This window comes from Aptenodytes patagonicus, chromosome 3, assembly GCF_965638725.1.
Source record: "Aptenodytes patagonicus chromosome 3, bAptPat1.pri.cur, whole genome shotgun sequence".
In the NCBI taxonomy this organism is placed as follows: domain Eukaryota; kingdom Metazoa; phylum Chordata; class Aves; order Sphenisciformes; family Spheniscidae; genus Aptenodytes; species Aptenodytes patagonicus.
The window spans coordinates 99,680,127-99,705,194 of NC_134951.1; the positions used below are offsets into that span (position 1 = coordinate 99,680,127).

General features: G+C 37.9%; 1 protein-coding gene across 2 annotated transcripts in view; it reads left to right on the top strand.

Moving 5' to 3' along the window:
* Window positions 1-25,068, top strand: part of BABAM2 (BRISC and BRCA1 A complex member 2) — a 181,664-nt gene that overhangs the window by 148,413 nt on the left and 8,183 nt on the right. For both annotated transcript variants that reach the window (XM_076334393.1, XM_076334394.1), the window contains exon 12: window positions 10,706-10,859. In XM_076334393.1, coding sequence (XP_076190508.1) covers window positions 10,706-10,859 — 154 coding nt within the window. The remainder of the gene's footprint in view (window positions 1-10,705; window positions 10,860-25,068) is intronic.

Genomic DNA, 25,068 nt, shown 5'->3' on the forward strand with positions numbered 1-25,068 from the left:
TTACCTTTTTAATTTCTGAGAAATGCATATATTTGCCATACTTTTAAAAACTGTAGTATATTGCTGTAGACATTAATTGATGTTCTTCCAGGAACTACGAGCACTTTAACAAATGGACTGAAAGGTTTTGTAATAACTTCTTATAAAATTGCACTTTTCAGAAAAGTGAACTGTTGCTTTTTCTTATCTTAATAGATTTATCTAGAGTACTACTACTATGTGCCCAAGTATATGACCGATAACTAATAAATTCTCAGAAAAGATGCCTGAGAGAGGGAAGTTATATAATCCTATTTTATCCACTCAGTTTTTGGAAAAAAGTAATTAGGTCACAAAAAGTCATTGACAGAGTTGGGAGTTGAATACAGATTGTGGTACTGGAAAGGAGATGATGAGCATGGGTTTCACATGGATCAGTCCTGGGTTCAATACCAGGTAATGCTTTCAGAAAAAAACAGGATGATACAGAACACCACAGGATTACTAGAGATAGGAAATGTCTAGAAATAAGAGCTGCATCAAGAAATGAAAGATTTTCTGAATCCTTCTTCCCTATCTCCTTCCTCTTTCTATCCAATGACAATTACTTTGTTACCAAAGTAAACTTTTTCTAAGAAGCCATATGTAACACAGCAATGGCACACAAAGGCAACTGCTGCATGCCTTTTATGAAATAGATAAATATAGTTTACTTTTTAATAATAAGAAATACACCTTAGTTTAGAGACAGAACTGGTCACAAAGATGCTTAAATGTCTAAATGGGAGACGGAGGGAGTGCTTAAGCTGCTTTTCTGTCTCCTTTGTCACCAGTTCCCCTGCCCCATTCAGCAGCAGTCCCACATTTTCGCTAGTCTTCCTTTTGCTGTTGCTGTTCCTGTAGCAGCCCATCTTGTTGTCCTTAACTTCCCTTGCCAGATTCAACTCCAGGTGAGCTTTGACATTCCCAACCTGGTCTCTGCATGCTCAGAGAGTGTCCGCATCTCATGTGCTTCCTTTTTATGTTTGAGTTTTGTCAGGAGCTCCTTGTTCATCCATGCAGGCCTCCTGCTACTATTGCTTGACTTTCTGCTCATTAGGATGGACCATTCTTGAGCTTGGAGGAGGTGATCATGGACCCCTCTTTTCTGCAGGACGATTATGCCATAGGATTCTTCCATGGGAGGAGCAAGATCCCTGAACGGCCCAAAGTCTGCTCCCTGAAGCTTAGGGTTGGTTGTGTTCCTGCTATTTGTCTTGCTTCATCCTCAAATGGAGTATTCACAAGAGAGTACCAAAAATGACCGGTAGTCTAGAAAGCGTGGCTTAAAAGAGTATATTTCACAAGCTATTTCTTTAGGTCGTGAAAAGGCAATAGAAGGATAAGCCTTTAGAATTGTGAAAGGTGGCTTCAAGGGCAAAAGTGATAAATTGTAACATTCAGGATTGGGAAGAAGCAACGGGCCTATATCGCAGTAAAGTAGATTTCAGTTTGGCTTTAAAAATACCTGGAGTGGCTTAGTTGGCTAGTTGGGTCAGGCAGGATTACACTGCGTTGTGATTTGAAAGCTGTAAGCCTGCATGGAGCAGAGCTTGAAAGAACAGGATAGCATGTGTGTCAGCAAAGAGTCCTCTTGACCTGCAGGATAATGTCATGCTGATCACAGATGAGAATGAAATAAATCAGTTTCCTTTCAAATCCCGGGCAGCATTTAAAACAGGAAAAAGAACGTATTTGCAAGCCTCATAAGCTTAATAGTGTCAATGAGAGAAGCCAGTGTTTTTGCACAACTGCTTTTCAGTAAAAACATGCTTTAGGAGTCTTCCTGTCCTGCTGGAAAGTAATGTAAAACTTCTCAGCGATTAGCAGTGCGTCGCTGTACTGGGAAAGCAGAGGAAAAGTTTTCACCTTTTCTCCACCACTTACATGTGATGGTCACCAGCCTGTGCCAAGAAAGGGCACAGCTTGCTTTTTACACCCATAACAACTGCAACTGTATTTGAAGTATAAGCTTCAAGCAATTCAGATGGAGAAGAGGCAGCTTTCAGTAGCATCAATCTCATCAGCACTTAAAGAAGTTACTATAGAAACTGTTACAGTAGAAACAATAAAAGGAAATAAAAACGGAAGAGGGGAGGGAATGAAATCTTTGAGAATTTGAAGTAAAAATAAAGCTAAATAGATGTCACTAGCTGAAGCTAGTGAGGTAAAAATAAAATGCCTTTCTTTCAATTAAAATAATCATGGTTACAAGAATTAGAGAAGGAAAAGACCTGGGAGGCCATTATGCCATTTCTTTGGGCTTGATACAGGATTATGAGATATTCCATGGGATATTTTTAGGAGGTAGTCCAGTCTTGCTGTAAAAGTCCAAAAGAGTATGACATAGTTGAGGTGGGTGATGACACTCCAAAGAAAGAAGACATTATAAAGCAGTTTTCGGGTTAAGTTACATCACTTTTTCATGGTCTTTGACCACATAGCTGGAAACTGCTTGAAGAATATCTTGATTTGATCTGTTATTTAGTTCCTCTGTAAGACTAAACAAAGAATTAGATACTCTGTCTGCAGCACATGACTGTAACTTAAGGTATTTAAACTATTTTTGTGGCCTTTTTTTTAAATGCTGTTTTTGTATGAAGGATGGGGTACTTAAAAGAAAGATACAGGTTATGATAAAGACATGGGATATTTTTACAACCTTATCATCTGCCTATGTTGAAAGAAAATCAAAACAATAGCAATCATAAATCTACTTGCCATTGGTGCCTAGACTATATTGTAGTTCCCATTATCAGTGGAATGAGAACCACAAGATAGATACAGCGGTGTCATGCAGTCCTCTTCAAATAAAAATGGGTTACATACTTTATATTTAAAAAAAACCAAATAACAAACCAAAACAAAGAAAACTAAGTGATAAATTTATTCTAGTCTCATTGAAATCCACAAGGAAACAAATCTTCTCTCTGTAATGTGTCAGAACAGTTCAATCCATCACAAGTCGTTGTTTCCATTATTCAGAAAGATTCAAGGGCTGTCTAAGAGCGCTGGAATAAAAGGTAACCACTTCTATATTTGAGACTTTGAAGTTGGCCATTTCCATAGATGTGATGTTGTCATAAGACACATTATGGAAAGGGACATACTGTTGGTGCAAAAGTTTTGAGAAAAGAACAACCAGTTCTTATTTCCAATCTAACCTGGACTGACAATAACTGAAAGTTATTCCTGCCCAATTAAAAAAAGAAGAGGGAAAAAATAAGGAAAATTAGATTCCTTCAAGCATTCCTTAATGTCACAGTGAACATCACCAAAGTTACTGCAAACTGGGCATTTGCCAGCACTTTCAATAATTGCTGTCAGCAGCCTCGTGTTCTGGAGGTAATGCGTTAAACCTGTGCTGAAGAAAAGGTTCCTCAGCAGTTTCCTCCTTTCTTATCCCAGCTGAATTCTTCCTAACGACCTTCTAATAACCTTATCTTCTAAACATCTCAGTGGGTTCCCTTCCCATTCTTGAATATTGTAGTTGCTGACAAAGGTCAAGAAGATCTTGTGTCGTTATGAGGATCAATCATTATACAAATGCAGTTACAGGACCGGTCCTTAGTGAGTTACTCTGTTGCCAGACCCGTTTCCCAGTACAAAACAAGGAACTATGAATTTCACATATTCACATAAATTGTCATAATCCCAAATATTGCCATTTTTGCATTATTACAATCACATTTCAATGTTTATCTTCCATTGATTAATGTTATACATTCAGTTGATATGTAACTGATGCAGTTAAAAAACGTAGTCATCTTTTTTCATAGTACTTGTATTTTCATAGCATTTATTTGGAAGTATTTTGTATATAAGTCATCTTATTCGTTTACTGTATAAGTGTTGACTTTGCCAATGGGGTGGATATTTCCCATAGCAAGAGCAGACGTAATTATTTCAAAACCAGCTGTGATTACCAACACACCCAAAGTGCCATAAGCGTCTCAGCTAAAATTCCATAAAGAGCTTTTCATTTCACATTTGAAATTTTGAAATGTTGATTTCAAAATAGCAAAGAACCTGTTCTTCTCTAGAAGGGATGTTAGCCCTAATAATATTTAACAAATTCAAATTCCTATGACTGTGCTCTGTTAACCTAAAGTCCCACAGTAATGCCATTGATATGTTATTTGTCACCCTTGCTCTCTCATTCTTGCAGGACTACATCATCACGCACCAAAGCAGGATAGCTGTGCCATTTAGTAATTCTATGTGTGTTTTGAGCCAAATTCACCCTTTCATTTTTTGCCAGCAGAACGTAGGCTAAAGGCCTTCAGCACACAAGAGTCGAGGAAAGATTCACTAGGCAAAATAGCCTGAAATGCTGCCCTGCAGAGATTTGTGCTAGCCACTACAGTCTCCAAAATGCTTGCAGCTGAATCTGTTCAGGTTTCTCAGCAGGTACGGTGACCAGTATGATTCCTGAAAGGCCGCCTGTACTGGAATTTCTGTGTAAAAACTGAAGATAGCTGTGTTCCCTTGAAGTTAGGTGAAGATTTTTTCACCCATCGTACAGGCTGTCTGGAACAGCTTTCCCATAGGAGAAGTCATGCCAGAAAACCTACTAGAAATTTTCTTTTTAAAATAGAGCCTGATAGTTGTGTAAGGAGCATTATATAATATGGTATCTGTGTTACCACCGAGTTGCATTGTAAATTCACATGGGTCTCGTCCACGTTAACACATCATGAAAACTGGAGAGCTCTGAGTTCAAGGAACTTCTCAGTTTGAGGCAGTGCATTCAAATCCACAAGTTGTTTTTCCCAGCAGCATGACCTCAGTTGCAAGTAAAGGCAGAGAGAATGTGAAATTCACTGAACCAAAAAAAGAACAAGCAAAAAGATGATTAATATATACTAATAAGAGACAGTTCTGGAGCCTGGAATATGTGTTTCCTGTTTCCATTACTTACTTCATCAGAAGTACTTGAATGCAGAGGCAGTCTCTGGCCAAAGTTGGATGATAAGCAAGGAGTGAGTCAGGGGAATTTGGGAAGAGAACAGATAGTATCAGGCTAAGATTGTTCAGTGTTCTCTGGAGATTTGGGTTTGGCACATCTTTCCTGTACCCTCCTTGTTTTTCTGGTGAAATAATTTAAACAGAACTTTTCACGTGTCCAGTAATCATTGATTCTGAAGTACCTGCTATGGCAGTCAACATTGGAAGGAGTTGTGTTTAGCTATATAATGTATTATCTACTATTAAGTCTCAGAAGAATTGGGTCCCACAGGCTGGTACTCAGCATCAGTAGACAGGTTGACTGTCCTTTCCTTGTTCCTTCATTCCCGGTCTGGAATCCCTAAATAGCCTCTCAATTCATGAAGGTGCTGTGAAACAATTTTTAAAATATTTTATGTAGCTATCATCATCCCTTATGATGATTAGAATCATCACATTGAAAAGCTCATACAGAAATTAATATATATTTAATCAGAGCAAGGCTTCAGTGTTGTGCGGTAAATAAATGCAGAAGGGCAGAGTTTGTCAGGTGGGGCAAACCAGAACAGTGTCTCCTTTGGCCAGCTATGTCCAGCCTGGGAACCGAACTGGAAAGAATACTGTGTTATCTTGTGTTTGGAGGCTGCTCCATAAAGCCAGTAGAGATTGAATTGAGGTTGTGCAGGCCATGAAGTCTTGTAGAAGTAGATCTCGGCAGTAACATATCCAGATCAGCCAGTGTTTATGAGTGCAAAACAAATTACAGGTGCAATAAACTGCAGCAGATTCAAGCATCCTGAAGGTTAATGAGATAACCAGTATAGTATCATCCAAGCATTAAAATGGTACATAACATTCAGTGAGTAAATGCTGACTTCTGTGAAAACAAATATCTAGATTTATCCAGTGCCGTACAAAGGATGAATAAACCTTCTCTCTAGAACAGAGGAACGGTATATGGAAAATTTTCTAAATATTACCATCTAAGTACTTTGAAATATTTGTATGGCCAGCATGCATTTCAAGCATGGTTTTGTTTTCCCTTCTCTTCTCTCCAGTACTTAAAGGCGGGGAGGGGAGCGCTGTGGTAAACCTGCCTTTTTCTTCTAAGCATTTTTCCTTCAGAAACCCTATAGCAGCACTGGTATATGCTTTTGCCGGGACATCCCTTCCACATTTCATACCCTGTTTAAAAAGCTATAAAATTAGATGCTAAGGATATTATTTTAAAGTTAGTAAGACTATCGAAATCAACTCTGCAGTTGTTGACATGAGCTTAACAAACTAGGTAACCTGTTCCAGCTCTCAGATGGTTGTTCTTTAAGAAAATGAACAATTAAACCTTACTGATTCATTGCACAGTCTTTTAGTTATTAATGAATCAGGATTTTGGCTTCAAGAAAACTATGTTTTGAACATATCTATGCATTATATGCTAACTAAGTCAAGAAAAGCAAATTTGTGTGTTACTTCTCAGTAGTTTCTTGTGTTTCAAAAAGAGAGCAACTTCAGCTATTTATAAACTGTAATTAAGTTTCTTTACAACATGACTCATTCTCAACAAGCAAGTCCTTTTTCTTTTGCTTTCTTATGAACTGTGTGGGGAAAATTAGGGTTCAATCACCGAAGAATTTACTCAATGCTTAATTACCCAAAACAGCCCTCCAAGTTCTGCTCATGTAGAGCTTTCATAAAGATGTGATTTTCCCCACACTATGGCTTTCTAAAACTTGACTTTTAAAAAATGATCTGTAAATTGTAATGTAGGAGAAAGCAGTGTTTTACTGGGGTATTGGCTTCTTTCTCCAGTCTGCTTCTTTGAGCTCCTCTTATATTAACAGTGTGATGCTTAGGAAAGCCAAAGTAAGAAATCATCAGGATTAAATTACTTTGAGCATGGAACTGAATTAGAAAGCTTTACTTTCCTGAATGAGCTAATTGTTTAAATTTTCCAAAGGAAATGTTTCTATTTCTGTGAGAGAAGGGGTAAATGGGACTTCCTCTGACATAATTTTCGTTTTAAATCTGAGTTTGACAGCAAGATTTTTACCTTCATAACCAAATATTACTGCTTAACTGCATGACTTGTATAAGCTTGCTAGTTGAAGTGACTCACTTACGTAGAGGAAGTTATTTTTAGAGAGATAATTTGCACTGTTTAGAAGAGAGGAAAAAAGGGAGAGAGAGTCCTACTAAGAGCTAGATCCCTCATTATAGTTTACAGAGCTCATGAACCCAGCATCCAAGCAAAAGATGACTAAGCAAGGGGTCTATTGGTACTTTCAGGAATTTACAGACATGAGTCATCTGCTTATTTTCTGCAGACATATCACCAGGGTACTTTGTGAGTCAGCTGTTATTTGGAAATAGTACTTGTATTCAACATGAATACGTTTTCATAGTTCTTAGGTAACTAGCATGCCAAATGAAAGCGGGCTTATAAAAGTTTGCCTAGTTCAGGTGTTGATTTACAAAAGCGGTGCGTTGTTTTTAACAGTGATGCATTTTTCATGACAAAGTGTAAATGTTGTCTGGGACGTAATCATGATAACACTTATCTTTGCCACCTTACGTATCGCGTGAAGGCAGATCTGATTTTGTATCAATGCACAGATTTGAGAGTCAGATTGCCGATCCGACTAGGTAAAAAGAAAAATTTTCTTTATCAACCTGCGTGACTATGAGCAGAATTTGACCTTTTATCTTCAAAGCACCTTGCTAGCCTTGATTACCAATGTTATTTGCTTATTTTTCATGTACGATAAAACGCTTCACCCCAAATCCAAGCATTCTGTGCACGCACAGTGTCAATGAACGGGCATCCACGGCGACGGAAGTGAGTTCTTGCCTTCCTTTTCTACTGCTGAAATAATAGCTGGCTACCTTGAGATATGTATAACACTTTACAACTCAGGGCTGTTTCCTGTTTACTGGTCTTTTAGGTGTGGTTGTGTTCCAGAATTAGGGACAGGTTTTTTTACTTGGTCTGGACTCATCTCACACCTTGTATTTAGGAAACACTTGGGTTAGAAAAATGGGGGTTTGGCGATTTTAGGTGAAGGGTAGTGTTAGAAATCAAAGGCAGGTCAAATTTTTCAAAACTCTACTTGCAGTTCAGGATGATACTGCTGTGGGCCAGATGTGGGATGCAAAATTTTAAATCTAATTTGATTATCTGATTTAACAGTTTATAATGTAAGTAATTCCTGAAAATTCCTATACGGGTTTTGGTTAATAAAAGAAGAAAATGTTTTCTGTTATATTTTGGTGATACCAGTGTTGGAAAAATATTTTTATAAAAGAAAGGCTTCTTGTAACGAATGGAATCATCTCTGTAGTGATAGCAATGTCTTGATTATCCATTTAAACAGTGTTTCTAGTGCTAGATACCTTCTCTTACGTCCAAACCTTTAGTTTTAGGTAACTGCTGCTGCTTGCCCCCATTAGGTAAACAGAGGTTCTCAAAGGAAAGTTAATGAAAATTAGAAATTCTCAAGTAAAACGTTAAGTATAAGGACTGAACTATTACTCGCATGTTTTGCTAAAGTTTGTTATTCCTTTCACACAGTGATAAAATACACAAGCATACAGAGTAGTTTTCCTTCAAGGAGTTGGTACTTAGGAAGGAAAAAGATGCACTAGGGGAACAGAGTTTAAGCACTCAGAGCTGAAGAAGTATATTTATAACGTTAAAACGGAGAGCCTGTCTCCTTGCTTCATACTCTTTTCCACGGTGAAGTCCTTCAGAGGCTACGGCACACACGTACTGTCTGCGAGGGGAGGAGACAGCTTGCTTGCTGATAAATGGCCTCGATAAACCGATGTTTTTCAGGGTTGTTATTTAATAATCATGTTATAAAGAGGAATTTGACGGAGCAGTCTTTGAATCTAACCTTTGTTACAGCAGTGATCTGCCCTCAAATTAGCAGAACTCTGCCCGTGTCATTACCACTTAAATATCTGCTGGAAGCTGCTGTGTGATCTGAGTCACCAGGACTCGGGGAGTTATCACGTGTAGCTCAGCCACTGGGTCATGAATTGAGCAAACACTGTCGTCCACAGTAATTTGTTGTATTTTGAGACTGTAACTGGAATATCACATTCGGTTTTGTTTACTTCACAGCTACAAACGGTTTTACTTGTGGAGTTTGGAGGGTAATTCAGGGAACAGGGAGCTATGGTTTGGCTGATGCACATCCAAGTATTCAGACGTGATTAGAAAAACTGAAAAATGAAGGGACTAGCAAAATGATAGCATGGGATTTAGAAAAATACAATCTGTCTTACACTGATATCTCAGTCTATGAGCAGAGATTTCAAAGGTAGTGCTTCATGAAGTATTTAAAAGTAGAAAATATAATGCGTTACCAAGCGTACTGGAGGGGAGATCCTGTTCCACCTGAGGATGGGTTCAGTCCTGTAATGTTCCTTTCTCTTTCTTAAAATTCTGTTTGTACTGGTTTTGCCACCTGCTTTGGCTCCTACTTCAGCTTTTACATCCTGTTTATTAATTAGGAGTTTTTCCTTCTCTTTAAAAAGGACTGTGAAGTCACAAAGAGAGAATATTGAGAACCCAGGCTCATATGAATGAATTATAATCTTACTAATTTATTTCACTCATTGCTACACCAATAGGAAAAATGATTTAAGGTTTACAGGGAGTTACTGTTCCATTGCACTGTTCTTTCATTGTGCAGAACTAAAGAATTGTGATTTGGAGGATAACAAAAAGTACAGTCGTAGGTGCTTTATAAATGAAGTCTACACCTTTAAAAGAAATGCACATTCTTCTGTTAATTTTGGTATTAGATTAGACATTTAATGTAAACAGTTCAAGTCTGTTGTCATAACTCAGTTTAACTACAGATTTCTGAAGGCTCCTGAAATTAAAAGTAGACCAAGAAAATCTTAAGTATAACTCTAGCAATAAAAAAGTTAAGTTAAAAACCAGTTTCTGACCATATTATTAACTGTTGTAGACTATTTTATTGTTCTGCCAGACCTAGCTGATGATGAGACAGTGATAAGCAAAGGGAACTAAGAGGCTCTGATTTTTATTTTTAGTGAGATATTTTGGGTATTATTGACTTCGCAGTGTGTTTTTGGTTTTGTGGGGGTTTTTTTTGTCTAACAGATGACGGCAAGTTGAGATCTTTTCCAACTCATGTGACTGAATCTTTCTATATCCTTTATCAAATCATTTAACCACTTTAAGTCTCAGACAGCAGTAAAATGAGAATGATAATGCTTTTGATGTCCATGGGGGCACTAAAATGAATTGGCTAAAGCAGATAAAGATAAATTTGTTTCTTGAATGGAAAGCATAAATAGAATGTATTCTGTGAATTTTTGAAAGGGAAAATTTCACTACAAAGGAAAATACTACATTATTTTTTCTATAACAAAATAATCATGGGGTAAATGTTATGATTAGCATAGAAATACACTAGCTAAACATTTTTTTTAATTATGTAATTTATAAAAATGTTTTGCTAGAGCAAACTGTCCCATACAGCAATATGTTGGAATCATTACTTATAAGAAATGCAGAAGTATATTTTAGAAGTAATCATCAATTTCTCCTGTTCTGTCACCTTTAAATCAATAGAAAGGAATGATATAGTCCCAGTTAAAAAAAAAAAAAAAAAAGAAAAAAACAAAAAAACAACACCAAACCCTCAATGTTGTATTTCTATGACTCTCTTTTTTCTTTTTTTTCTTCTTTTTTCTTTTATTTCAGTTGACCTACCCCTCTACTTTCCTCGAGACCAACCAACCCTAACGTTTCAGTCCGTCTACCACTTCACTAACAGTGGCCAGCTGTACTCCCAGGCCCAGAAGAATTACCCTTACAGCCCCCGCTGGGATGGCAATGAAATGGCCAAGAGAGCAAAGTAAGTCAGATTGCTGTTTCCTACTAAATATTCCTTTTGTTACACGGTCATCTGTCAGTAGAAATTTCATGGATTTAACTGTACATTTCCAGCGTTATAAAAGCTGAACCTGTTTTTGTTCTCTCATAGTCCTAGTGTTTCCCGTATATGAGTATAGACAGATACTTTATTAATTATGCTTATTACATTAGCGCCAGAGGACTGATCAAAAGAAGACTCTTTCTGCTAGGCGTCGTACAGGCACAGAGTGGTGACAATCTCTGCGCCAAAGAGCTTCCAATCTAAGTAGACAAAATAGCCCCCAGCAGGAGTAATCTGCATGGTAGCACTCAGTCAAGGTAACTCCATGGTTTTGTGTTGGCGTCGGGGGGGGACCCTGAAGGGAAGCATGTGAGATGGGGAGAGCAAGGAAGAAAAACCTGAAAGGTATGGAATAAGGCTGTAATAAAAAGACACGGAAGAACAGGAGGAGGTAGAGCAAACCACCAATCTGGCATAGGAGGCAGTCCTATCAGAACTTGAGAAAATTGTCTGAAAGTCTGAATCTCTCTTTCTTTACTGCTTTTTCTGTTGGCTAGAAACAGAGAATCCCTGACTCCTTCCTCTGCAGTTTTTCTGCAAGCCCTTGTTTCAGGCTGGAGAAACACCACTTCAGTCCGAGTATCCCCTTTAGTTAAAGATGACAGGACAGCCTCCCCAGAGTGGTTCTGTTGCAAGGGCAAGCTGCCGTGGGCAGCGGTGCCCATTTTGTCTACCAGATATTACCCCTGTCTTCTAATGAAGCAAAACAGATTTTACCTGAATAGAGCAGTATGGGCAACGGCCTTGCTGCAGTATTTCATTTTTGCGAAGTGTAAAAATGTTAGAACGGCAAGAGATTTAAGCAGGCTGATTATCAGTTGTTCAGCATGTAAAGGCATTAAACTGCATAAATAACAAGGCATATTGGGATGAACGTTTTGAATGACAATCAGAAGATTAAATTAAATTAGCAAAGATGCGTAAATAAGAGTCGAATGAAAATAGTTCAAGCTGAGTAAATCAAATGAATGGCATGGTCAGAAACTGATTGTAATTTGGAAATGATGGAAGCAAACAACAATTGACTGAAGCATTTGCAGATTTTATACTAATGTAAATTTTATGGAGAACATCAAGTAACATTTGATTTTGGATTTTGATGCATTGTAATAGAAATTTTTTTGCTAGCATTTGGTTTTACTACTGTACTGTCTAGGAGAGCTATTTCTTGATCAAATATGATTTTTTTTCTTTTTGTGGACTTGTTTCTTTTCTCTAGCAGAATATTATGAGTATTTTGTTTAAAAAGAAAAAAAAAAGAATAACTGGAAGCATTACTGTGGCTTTTTTAATGACCATATTACAAAATGCATTTCTTTTGCAGCTGGAAGCTTACAAGTACCTATGTGCTGTCTGCTAAGTCCATTCATTTATGAGTGGGTATATACAAATGGACTTTTCTACCCTGCACTTGAAATTTAGAAGTATTATAACAGTTCTTTTAAAAAGCACTAAATGTGTACACTTACTATCACATGTACGTTTTGTGAGGTTATTCACTCTTATGTTTGAGCCTTTGCATTTAAGTTTTACACTGGATACATAATATGAGAAAGATGATGAGAAGCGGGGGAAGAAAGTATGCTGCAATGTCTGAAATAACTATCATTGAGCTGCAAAGAGACAGAGAAGCTGCTCTAGTTAAAAGCGCTTTGCTTGCAGGAACAACTAGTGATTCCTGAGTAGGTACCATAAATAAATCTGTATCAAGAAAAGTATGATGTTATGATACGTGTTAGCATATTTTAAGAAAGATTTTAACACAATTGAGCACCTTATGTAAACAGTGTTTAAAAGATTTGCTAGGGCTTCTTAGAATAGGTTAGTGTGTTTCAACACAACCAAATAATTTTTCATTCTACTTTATTTTTACTGTAGCCATGTTATGGACCAAGTATATGGGAATATGTGTAGATATATAGGAGAGTGTTCTAATTAAATATATTAGTTCAAGCACCACATCAAAACATCCCAAATAAAAACAGAAAGGAAGGATACACGATTTAGCCTCTAGAAGCAATGTAATTCTGCTCAGCTGAAGTAAACTTAGCCCTGGATAAATCAGAGACAACTTGTTTGTGTTTCTAAATACTGTCTATTAGGTTTTGCTTATATGTAGTCTTTTTTCCTCTTAGCCAAATGGTCTCCCAAGTGCTTGGCATCCTTTGAGACAAAACAGCTCTGTTTATCTTTCTGGCCCTACTGTTCTAGGGCCACAGGATCTCCCACTTGACCGTTCTGGTATCTGACCAAATTCTCCGCCCTTATTCTCAGACACTTGAGGGGTCAGTTTACACCATCTTCCTCCCTGTGGCTTAAGACACTATCAAGGATGGCTTTTGCTTGCTCTTGCACCAACTGGGTTCATTAGCTGTCCAGTCATGTATTGAATGAAGCATGTGTACCACATTGCTTTGTAAGATGTAGAAGCACCACCAAGTTTGAAACACCATCACTCAGAGATTTCCTCATCCTCGATTTTGGCAAGCCCTGCCCCTGTTTTCAGCAACTCAACACAGCTGGCTTATTCATGGGCAGAGCTGTCATAAGTTCATGCCAAAGGGACTTTGATTCTGTGCCCAGCCTTTTCCCAGGGTTGTTTTGTGGGGTTTTTTTTTTTTTTCCAAACAGGTGAGCCCATCCAATTCCTTCAACTCAGGGGCTAAACTTGAAAGTCTTGGTATCCTTGCTTATCTTTGTGGCCCCCAGCAGAGGTAGGCATCTCTTTTGAAGTTAGGACTTAACCCCTTGCTGTAGCCTTGAGACAATCAGTAGTAATTATAAGTAGGAGCAAAATTACTCCCCTAAAATACATACATATAGAAGTAGATTGTATGCATTCACACTTAAACACATATCACCTAAATCTAAAAGGCAAATTCTCAAATCAGAGTATCAGTTTAGCAGGATCTTTTTCATTCACAGAGAAAAACTGCTTGTGTTCTTGCTGAAGTAATTGGACCAATGTATGCCTGTCTGATGAAGTCCACAAAATCGAGTTTCTCTTTCTCCTTGTCCTCTTAAGCAGTTTTTAAAATCACCTGGCTCCTTTGAGGCACACTGACTTAGATTCATCACTGAAAGATAGCATCTGGTAACTGAAGTTTGCTATTGTCTTAGCCCAGGGATTGCCCTCTGGCTTGATTTAATTCTAAGGGCGGAATCAAATCCTGATTAAATAATGTGATTCCAAATGCCTCCAGATTGCTTGTTTCTCAACTAAACACTAAATTTTAACCTGTTCCTCCAGCTAGAAACAGGGAAACCAAAAATATTAACATTTTCTTACAAGCTGCTGAGATGCCATTTCCTCTCAGTTCGCATCTCAGGCTTTGCCTCTCTTAGGTCATTTATTTATATGTCTGTGGCCTCCTGCGTAAGCAGCTTCTCCAAAAGATTTGGTCCTAAAATACAATAGCAAGCCTAAGAAAATACAGTAAATTATGGAAAGTTAGCAGCCTTGTTTGTGGTGTACGTGTGAAGTAAAACATCTCTGTGTGGTTTCCATGGGAAAGCTCTCTTGTTTTTTGCTTAAATAGGCATTCAAGTGTACATAAATGGACTCTTTAAAGAACATGCAGACTCTAAGCCTGGGATTTTATGAAGGAATACTGTAAATAAAGCTTGTTTGTTTATACAAATTAAGTTCAGTTCTTAGATGCACTCTGGTCCAATTTCTGTCCGGCCCAGTGCTGCTCTGTAGACTTAGGTTATACTTCAGGGAGAGCAAGTCAGGACTCAGTTTACTCTTTCATCCTACATAAATCCACCTACTCATCATTAAAAATAGCAGGAGGATGGAAAACTGGTATCACAATAAAAAGTTGTTCCAAGGCTTCATAGTCTTTTTTCAAGGTGGCTGATAAAACTGGTTTCTGAATAACATTGTTGTCCCTGGCCATTCACCGGTGTTTGCTGAATGCGGTGTTAATTTTACATATCCCTCAGGGCTCTGTAAGGTGAAAGCTTTAAAGGGCTCAAGTGCTCTCAACTGTATGTTGGCTGTTGCTCTGTCATAAGGTCAAGTGCAGCTTAAGATTATATGCAGACGCATCTTGTGCAAGCTATGTATGTATCACCGCCGCGGCTGCAGCTACAGTTCGTGCTCAGTGCAAGCATGCTATGATTAGAAAGTGTCAGGCCGGTGCACTGGGCCGTAGCATTTTCAGCCTCATCAATACCCTTTCCTTGAATATCTTAAAAATAGAAGATGTGTATCACGTGAAGATGCTAGTTGCTATTTGGCTGAAATGGTTGCTTTAAGCTTTAATGTTCCCTGGTAAGGAGAGGAAATGTATCTTTTGGTGTAATAAAAAGATATTTGAAAAAAGGGGACAATATTTGTGTTGCTGTTTAGACAAACTCAGTTGTAATATGTCAGAGGCTTGCTGTTGTATTCAGCATACCAAACTCAGTTGTAATATGTCAAAGGCTTGCTGTTGTATTCAGTGTACTTTGAGTGCCCTAATGATTATTTTTTTTATATTGACATTAACCAGTTTTTCAACTCATCCGGTTTTTTTTATTGTCAAGTCAGAATTGTTTCATATTTTAGGTAGAATGTCTATTATTACATTTTGCATTCTTTTAAAGTAACATGTTTCTCTATTTCCTTGAAACTTTTGTTTTCTACCTATGCTACCTTGAATCTCACTATAAAGTTCACATGTAAACATTGCACTTTTTTTATAATCTTCTCTCCTTGATAGGTGTAATTAAGGTAATAAATAATTTGTTATTATTTGGTTTGTATTTCAGTATTTTTCCTGCTTACTTGTAAAAGTAGCAAATTGTATTTTCATGTATTATGTCATTTTCATGCACGTTAGGCATCTTTAAAGAGTAGATTTCCAAAAACTAACTTGTTTGCACTCACATGTACTCTCCTCAGAAAGCTTTTTTCTTGGCTGGCTCTGGCTCTGTTGCATGTTACCTTAAAATTAAAAAGAAATTTAAAAAAACGAGAGTAGGGATCAGAAGTACAAAACGTAAGGACATCATCCTTCCCTATGTGTTTGTGTCTTTGTCTCTGAACGTTTGCAAGGCTCAGAGGATTCTTTTCGGAGAAGAGCAGCGGGGTAGCTACAAACTAAGGGTTGAGGTGCTGAGCTGGGTCGCTTGTTTAACTCTTTGGTTTTCAATAGTCTCACATCAGAAACTGAACAAAAGTGATTTCCCTGCCTGAAATCGAGTAAGGCTGACATTTTTTTGCTGCTGGTGGGCTCTTTTTCAGAACACAAAAGGGCCAATACCCTGTGACAGCCATAGCAAGAAGAGATGTGGTGACCCAGCCGTGTGAAGCTTACAAAGAAGTTAATTTGATTTTATAGACCATTAAATCAAAACTCTGGTTTTCTGTGGGAGTGTCAGCTGATCAGAATTACACATGAAAAGTAGAAAGGCAAATAGAAAAAAATATGTTTTGTTAAAATACTTAATGATTGCATTTGTCCTTGTAACATGTTCTGCAGTTGATTTACCAGCAAACCTTAATAACAAAATTATTTTGATTATGAGATATAATAGACAGAATAGATACAGCTTTTAATTAGAATTTTCCCAGGATATTGGGGTTGGTTTTTTTTCACATTGTTCCTCCAGATACACTACAGAGTACAGTGCATACACATGATAGTCGCACTTCTTGAGTCATATTTTTCATGTATTTTTCTTTAAATGTCTCCTTGGATAATTAAGTCTGACTCTTAAGTTATGGTATGTTAGTTTCTGACAGGTGCCTGCCAGGGATCTTCAGTGCTGTCATGCATTATGTGGATTTCAGCCAAGACAGAAGGGCCTGGGTATTTGTTTCTGGTCACTTCTCATTAAAGCTTTGACTGCGGGAAAAGAAAAACAACTATTTAAAGATGAGGAGTATAGGTGCTATAGGAAGTGCATAGAAATAAAATCTGTTAGGCAACTAGTTTTTCTGTGTTTTTATATAGACATTATGTATATGTGTGAACTGTACATATGTGCGTTTCGATATATAGTAAATATTCTTTCTGCAAAAAAGGATTCTCTTATACATTGACAGGAGAAATGCACAGAAGAGATTGGAGGAGTTGGCTTGGTAGAAGTGGAATATAATAGCACATTGCTGGAAGACAACTGCTTTGTAGGAATTAAAGGCTAGAATTTAATGTAGGTGGTTCTTAGATAACCGGGGTTAGGTGTTGTTCTAGAAATACTATGATAATTTGGCTTCATTAGAGAACTCCATTATACATTTATCAAAGCTGCTAGATCTATATTAGAGCATGGAATTATAGTTAGGAACTGATGCAGAAAAATGTCCTCCCTTGCTTGAGAGAAAAGGGTAGAGAGAAATGTGTGATTTTGGAAGGAGCTGAGGTTTAATAGCCCAGATAAATACTGTTGCTTGATGAATTACAAAATAAACAGCTAACTAAAAGTAGTAGGTGATCTCCATGATCTTGTCTTCTGGGTAGTATTTGTAATATTGCTCTGTTAAACACAAAGAATGGTCATACTAGATCAAACTCAACATTCATTTAGCCCAGTATCATGTCTCTATCAATAAGCAGTAGCCGATGCCTGTGGAAGAGCATGGCAGAGCATGTAGTCATATTTTCCTGGCATGTTCTACCATCTTCAAGGATTTCTATATCCAAAACTGTTGCGTTTCTGTTCAGTAGCCCTACCTAGCTTTCCTTCTGTTTGACTGCTTTTTGAACCCACATCATAACATCACAAAATTGTGGCAAGGGATTGCACAGATAACATGTGGTGTGAAGAACAAGCTTTGTTGGCTTTTTACATTTCTACCTCCTGCTAGCTCTTGTATGAAAAGAGGCAGCAAATAATTAATCCACTGATCCCCTCCATAACCTTTATGATTTTATGAACCTCTTCACATCTCTTCTGTCACCTTTTCTCCTGCTCTGCTCACTCCTTCCTTCTACAGAACCTTTCTGTGTTTCTGATCGCCCTTGTCCCGCTTATTTATCCCTTTACTATTTCTGTCGTATTCTTTCTGAGACAGGGAGCTGCACGTTACTCATGATACATTCGCCATGCATTTATATGGTGACATAGTGATATTGTCTGGTTTACTCTTTCCTCCGATTCTAATAACGTCTGATTTGGTTTTCTGCATACGACTGAAGGTTACACTGACATTTTAGCACCAAGATCTCCTTCCTATCTGTTTTTCAGAGCCTGTGTTTTTTGTGTATGTAAAACTAAGTCTTTTTCCTCACATATCTCCCGTTCATGTTTGTCAATATTGACTCTTCACCTGGTATTTTATCTCCCAGTCTCCCAGTGCTGTAAGAACCATCTGCAGTTCCTCATAATTGTGCCTCATTTTTCCGTCCCTGACTAAATTGTTAGCATTAGCAAATTTTGCCATCTTCTTTTGCTCACTGTCGCAGATCATGTAGGAATATGTTGAACAACACAGGTCAAAACACCCATTTCTGTGCAGTTCTCAGGTGACTTCACCCTAATAGTACTCATCATTCATTCCTATCTTTTTTTTCTTATCTTGACCTGCTATTTATCCACTCATGGATCTTTTCTCCTGCTGCGGTAATTCAGTTTTTTAAAAGCCTTTGAAAAACCTTCCCAAATGCCTGTAGGAAAGTCGAGCAGTGTGTGTCACTTGAATCTTTCTTGTCCACATGTTTTGGTACCTTAAGAAAATAAGAGATTTGTGAAGCGTAAGTTTGACTCCTACCCAATATATCGTATTTACTCAAGTCCACTAATTCTAGGCTTTTTATAAATTTATAGTTTCTTATAACAGTCTCTACCAATTTGTAAGGTACAGACATGAGATTTACTGGTCCGCAGTTCCATCTATCCTCCCAGACGTTTTTTTAATTGACATTACACTTCTCGGGTACCAAGCTGTTTTAAGCAGGAGGTTACAAGCTATTTAAGAGTTTAACTTTCTCACATTTGAGTTTCTCTAGAACTCGGGTGTGAATATCATCTGGGCCTGCTGCTTTGCTTGTGTGTGTTTTGTTGATTTGTTTGGTACCTTTTTGGCTGACATTTCTGTGTGAGTCAGATCTTTCGGTACATCCCTTATAAAGCAGGGTTCTGGTATGACAGCCTCTTTAAGCAACTCCACGGTGAACTGGGATGCAAAAATCATTTCATTTATTCTTTGTGACTTTACTTCTTCTGAGCGTTCTTTTTACTTTTTGACCAGCTTTTGTACTGTTTGACAAGTTTTTATTTGGAGGGCCACAGCTAATTTGTTCTTCAAATTCATTTTTGATCTGCATTACTCTGCTTTTACCTGTAAGTGTTAAGGTTTGTTTCTGTCTGTTTTCCCCATTTGGAGAGGTCTCTGACCTTTTAAGAATTTCCTCTTACTTCTAATAGCAAACATATATCTTTTAAAGAGCAAAGAGAAATAACTTCTTTAATGTGTTTTATATAATCACAGATGTGTGGCATCTCATCCCTTTCCTTCTGACTGGTTTGTCCTAATGAATATCCAAGGAGGTTTCTTTTATGTTTTGGTATGTTGCCTTCGGCCCCCGTTGATAAGCGATCTGGCAAAGCAAAGTGGATGGCATGATGAAATCAGTACTTTCACCTGCAAGCAAACTTTGTTTTCAGGGATGCTGGTTGTCAGACTTGTTATGGATGCATCTGTGGTGTAACCCTTCATTTCTGCCTCTGAAGTACAATTAAGGGATTCATTAATCTCTTAAAGATCATTGAAATTCTATTATTACTTCTGTGATCTCCTCTCTTCTTGAATCTCTACACTCGTCTTTCCTTACAAGCCTCACTCCTGAATGTGTTTTTGCCCAGTCTTTTCTGCTTTCTTCTACTTCTTAGATCATCCCTACTTTCCCCCCTCTTTATTTCATTGCATTCTTCACTCTGCCTTTTATATGTAGAAGAGGTTCCTAGTTGCATCTTTGTCTGGGGTTGACTCTCTTCTTCAAATCTACTAAATAATTTGCTAAATAATTGCTCTCCAACAATAAAGTTGTGTGCACTAGCCTAGATAGGAGGAAATAGTGTCTTGAATAAACAGTATCTCTTTAAGAAGTTAACCTTTACCTGGAGTGGAAAAATATGGCTATGGCACTTCAGCAGATAGGAAAAATAGAGCAGGCTTGTCACACTGTAGCTCATAGGACTGGAAATTTCCTGCGAATTAGCACTGTATTTAAAAAGACTGTATGAAGATTGAATTTTTCCATGATGGCCTTGGAATATCATTCTCATGATCCACTCATGATCCTTCCACTGGCAAGGAAGTGGAGTGACGGTGCTGTGACAGCGATATTCCAGTGCCTCCTTCACAGCCACCCGCTACCCCGGCACTGAGTAGTCCCCGAGGGGAAAATGGAAGTTAAGAAAGCAGAAGCAAAATTTGCTATGATCTAAGACCACAAGCTTTCATCTGACTGAAGCAAGTCTATTTATGTGCATTGTGGAGAAGGTGAAGGAAGTGCAGTGTTTATCTCTTGAACTGGCAAGCAGAAGGCATTGATAAAACTGTTGCAAATCAAGAGGTTCATTTTGCTATGTATGCTTTGGGACACTTCGAGCCGCTGTGTCTGTGCAGTACACCTTCGTAAATTCCAAAATACCTGTATCAGAAACCTGTGAGAGAATAAATCCCAGAATCTTGATTTCCAGATGATTCAAAAAAGTTGCTTGCGTAGTTACTGGCCTTGGTCTATATGCACTGATGTTGTCCAGTAGCTGTAATTTTTATCTGTAATTGTCAGTAAAGGTCCATGCGTTGGGGAGCACATATATTCTTGGAACCAAAGTTGTTATCTTTTGCAAAGTGATGACCCTACTTATGCTGCTGCTTTAAAATAAACATTAATTGCCAGCCTACATAATGATCCACAGTCCTGGCTCCGCAGCAGTTCCCTAGAACTCCTTTCCTTTATATTTTGCCTTTAGTCAGGTTGTTATATTTATGGTTGTTCTGTGATTTGAACAGATTGTCAAGATTCATTTTGCTTTATGGTAAGTTGGGCAGCAAAGTCATCTTAATTTTTACAGCAGAGCTATGGTAAATTCTTGACTTTATTCACAAAATCAATTGATGTCATAGTTTTTTGGAACAGACACACAAATGTATAACCAAATGAAAATTTAATTTTTATTTCTGTTTGCTTCATATGGGGTAAAGCCACCTGTTATTTCTGCAATCAGCAAACCATTGAAAAACATGTCTAAATATAACCATTTCTTGTACCTTGCTGTGTGACTTGAATCAGAAATGGTAATAACTCCAACAAGAACTTCTGGAGGAGAAAGACATTGTTAGTAAAATACAGAAAACAGCTTTTGGACATGAGTGAATTTTAATGTTTAAACTTTGGATGTGTACTTAGTTTCACTGGTTCTACTACTTCTATTTCCTGTTACGGTTTTGGTAGCACATGTTTTGTTTTGTTTGTAATTTTGGAGACGATTTTCTGTCGTGTAATATTATGAACTGAGCTGAAGGCAACAGTATTTCTTAAAAACTTGCATTTTGATGGCTGCCCACTGCAGACCCCCAGCTCTCTTGATGCTCGACTACTGTCCTGTCCATCAGCCTGGCTGCACAGTCAGTGCCTTGGGTAGACTGGCAGGTAGAAGTGGGCATAGGAAGTTTACTAAACTCCTGTACGTGAATCACAGCAAAAGGAGGTAGAGAGAGAAATATTAGAAGAGGAAGAGAGATTATGTGATGAATTCGTTTGGCACCCAGAAAAAAAAATTGCCAGCAGCATGATGGCGTTATGCACTGACTACTTTGTACATTTGTGTGTTTAGCCAGTTACAGTAGCAGTAATTTAAGAACTATTGTCTTGCTGTTGTATAAACACTTCAGATGTTTGCTTGGCATCGCCGGTTTTGGAGATGTATAAAATGGAGAACTGTGTAGACATTGTGTTTCACATAAAAGCAAAATATTTGCTATAGATAAAGCTGCCTAGTAAGGAAATTATAAACCATATCCCAAAGAGCATACCATCAAGAAGCTTAGTTTAGAAACATGAATACGTGCCAAGTATCGTTATGTATATTTGAAATTATAACGAAATCCTGGAAGGTACCTTCATCGTTGTGCTGCTGTGCTTGGATAAGTTTTAGTGATGTTCGGATTTGAACGGTGGTTTAGAAATGTTGCTGCCTCCTGAATGCCTAGCGCATGCCATAATAGTCCTGATTTTCGTTAGCCCCTGAGCCTTTGCCACTTGGCGCCCGGCCATGTTGTGGGCCTGCCTGCTACAGCCTGATTCCAGCTATGCAACCAAAAGTTAGAGTGCTGAGAACTATTTGTCACTTCAGTCGTTGTAATATCTTAGGTCTGGAGAGAATGATAATTTGTTTTAACAATCATTTTCTCCTAATAGAGGTGTCGTAAAATGTCTAGCATAGCATTAATCTCCTGTTACCCCATAGTTATCCCAAAGCAGGAGACTGGGTTATTCTGCTCTGCTGTGCGTGTTCATGTATCTTTAGCCTGGTGAGGAATGCTGTGGAAGTGCCTGTGAATAAATAGACAACATGGTTCGCCCAATGGAAATATGTTTTTAATGCATTATATATAGTAAAAATAGCAAAGAAGTTTAAATGTCTGGTGTCTGAGTTTACAAGGAAAAAACTATGCCTCGAACGTTGGCATGAGGCCTATTAAAAGAATGGGCTCTCAGGAGGTTTCCACACTTTTGCATTCAGCCCTTGTTAAATGCAAGGCGTAGAGATGCAGGAGGAGGGTATAAGCACCTGTTAAGGACCTAATGAGCACTCATATGGAATATGACCTAAATACATACCCACTATTGGAATTAATGTAACAATTTATTAATTTGAGTTCCTTTTGTTTATTAGTACTAATCATGTTGAATTAGATCACTCCTGACAAATGGAATTTAAAAAGAAAACAATTATATTAAAAAAAGAAAGGTTGGCATCTTTGATTTTGTTCTGTTATAAACAAACAGCAAATCCTAGAGCGTTTGGAGAGTTACGGTATATATCTTCTACACAGGAGATGAATTATTAGGGGTTCTATGAAGCAAACCAGCTGGCTGTGCCTGTGTACTCACGGGAGGACAAATCCTCTTGTCTGGCACCCAAAAGGGATTGTTGTAGGTGTTCAGTATTTTCAAAACAAGTTGCAACAGGAACATAAAAATATAAAGGCACACTACACATGTATGTATGCTCCATGCAAAAATACTTTGTACTTCAAAAAGTGAGTAATCAGGTGACGTTGATAAAGCCTGGAGAAGCTCTTTTATAATTGTAATATGGCTATGCTGTTGACATAATTTATATAACAAGATTTTATTGCAAAGTGTCAGCATAATAATACTAGTCTGGGAGGAACAGGTCAAAGACCCCAAGAAGCCTCCAGCTGTCCTTTACTCCGACCTATGCCCTTCTTAGTTCCTGTTTTCACCTAATTTAATTGGAATAGGGGAGAACGTTGCTATTGTAGCTAATTTATGAAGATCAGTCATCTCTGGACTGCATTTTTTTTCTGTCAGGATTCTATGGATTTGAAGAAACTTGTACATGTCTTGCAGCAGTTCCTTCAGGGTGCAGAGGGAAGGAAATATGGGATGCAAAATGATGCAAGTCCTAGCGTTGCAACTCCTCTAAAAGAAATGGACAGCAGTTGGGGCAAATGCCTGGGATTCTCAGCTGTATCTAATACAGCTGAAAGGGGTACAATTCAGTCCTCACCTTAGTCCCGAGGTAAATAAGTGTTTGCAGAATATCCAAACATAAACTCACTGTTAAACTTACTGGACAATTCAGACAACAGAGGACTGCTGAGGAGAAGGGTGTCCTTGCTACAGACCCTATTCCAGAAGACTTGGAAGGGTTACGTAGAACTGTTCAGAGATTCCCCACGACTATAGGAGTGCCTAGCCCAGTCAGATATATTAGCCTGAAAAGGTTCAGGAAAAGAACCCCACATTTTCCTGTATGCCTTGCCTAGACTAGGAGAAAAGGGATGTATTTATCAAATATACTAGCTACTATGATTTTGAATGCACTAAGGTTGTTCTATAATTAGAGCCTAATATTTTCAGAATTAAACCATAGTCACAGTAGATACTAAAACATTTTACAAGAATTAATTATATTGAAATAATGGGTAGTATTTAAGAATAAAGTTTGCTCTCAAAGCCAATAGTAGGAAAAATCCAAGTAATCCAAGTACAATAACCTGAGTCTGTCTTCTGATGAGAAGGAACACAATACATGCGCTTGATACAGTGAGAAAAAGTAATGACAGCCCGTGTGTCTTTGTGAAAAGCTCGAGATTTCAGCTCAAGGGCTTTCATTTGCCAGTAAAGAATGTGCAGGGGCAGAATACACTGGGCTGGTAGTAGACATGTTGCTATACAGCTAAGTCTGTACTTGATGTGGACCATCAGGATTACTTCATCCCCTTCCTTTTCCTCAAATCATCTCTTGATGGAAAAGGCACTTGAAACTCTCACATCTTGAGCTGAAACACATAAAATATATGAGTGCGGATAGGGCTAGCATGGATGAATTTGAGATCAGCATGCTGAAAAACTTGGCACTCTTGAACAGAGGAGTTTAAGGGAAATCTATTTTGTGCATGACTTAGGAAGATGATTCATCACCCCATGATGAATGTCCTTGTCCCAGACACAAGAAGCAGAAATCTCATTGGTACGGCATTTTGTATGCTATTTTCCTCGTGGAGTTTGAATCTCTGTGTTCTGCTCCGAATTTCCCACAGATTTTAAGAGAAATAGAAACACCTAGACAAATCTTCTAACTTTATTACACGAGTGGTAACTAGAACACCATTGTGTAGTTGGCTATAGCACCAGTCAAGCAAAAGCAATAGCAGAAAACAAGTGCGTTACAGTTTTAGAATGCTTTCACCGTAAATATATGTGAAGTGTTGTTTGATGGGAGATTGCAGCTACAAAATTTAAAATCTTTGCAGATTTTCAGCATAGGAATCTGAAAGCAAAAGGTATTATCAAATGGTCAATGCAGATTTTCTACAACTACGTTTTAAAAACCCAGCACTAAGTTATACTGGAAAAAACATTACTATTAGAATGAAATTTCACAAAAGCATGTAAATTCTGAGTCAAGTATGTTTTAAGCACTGCAAACCCAC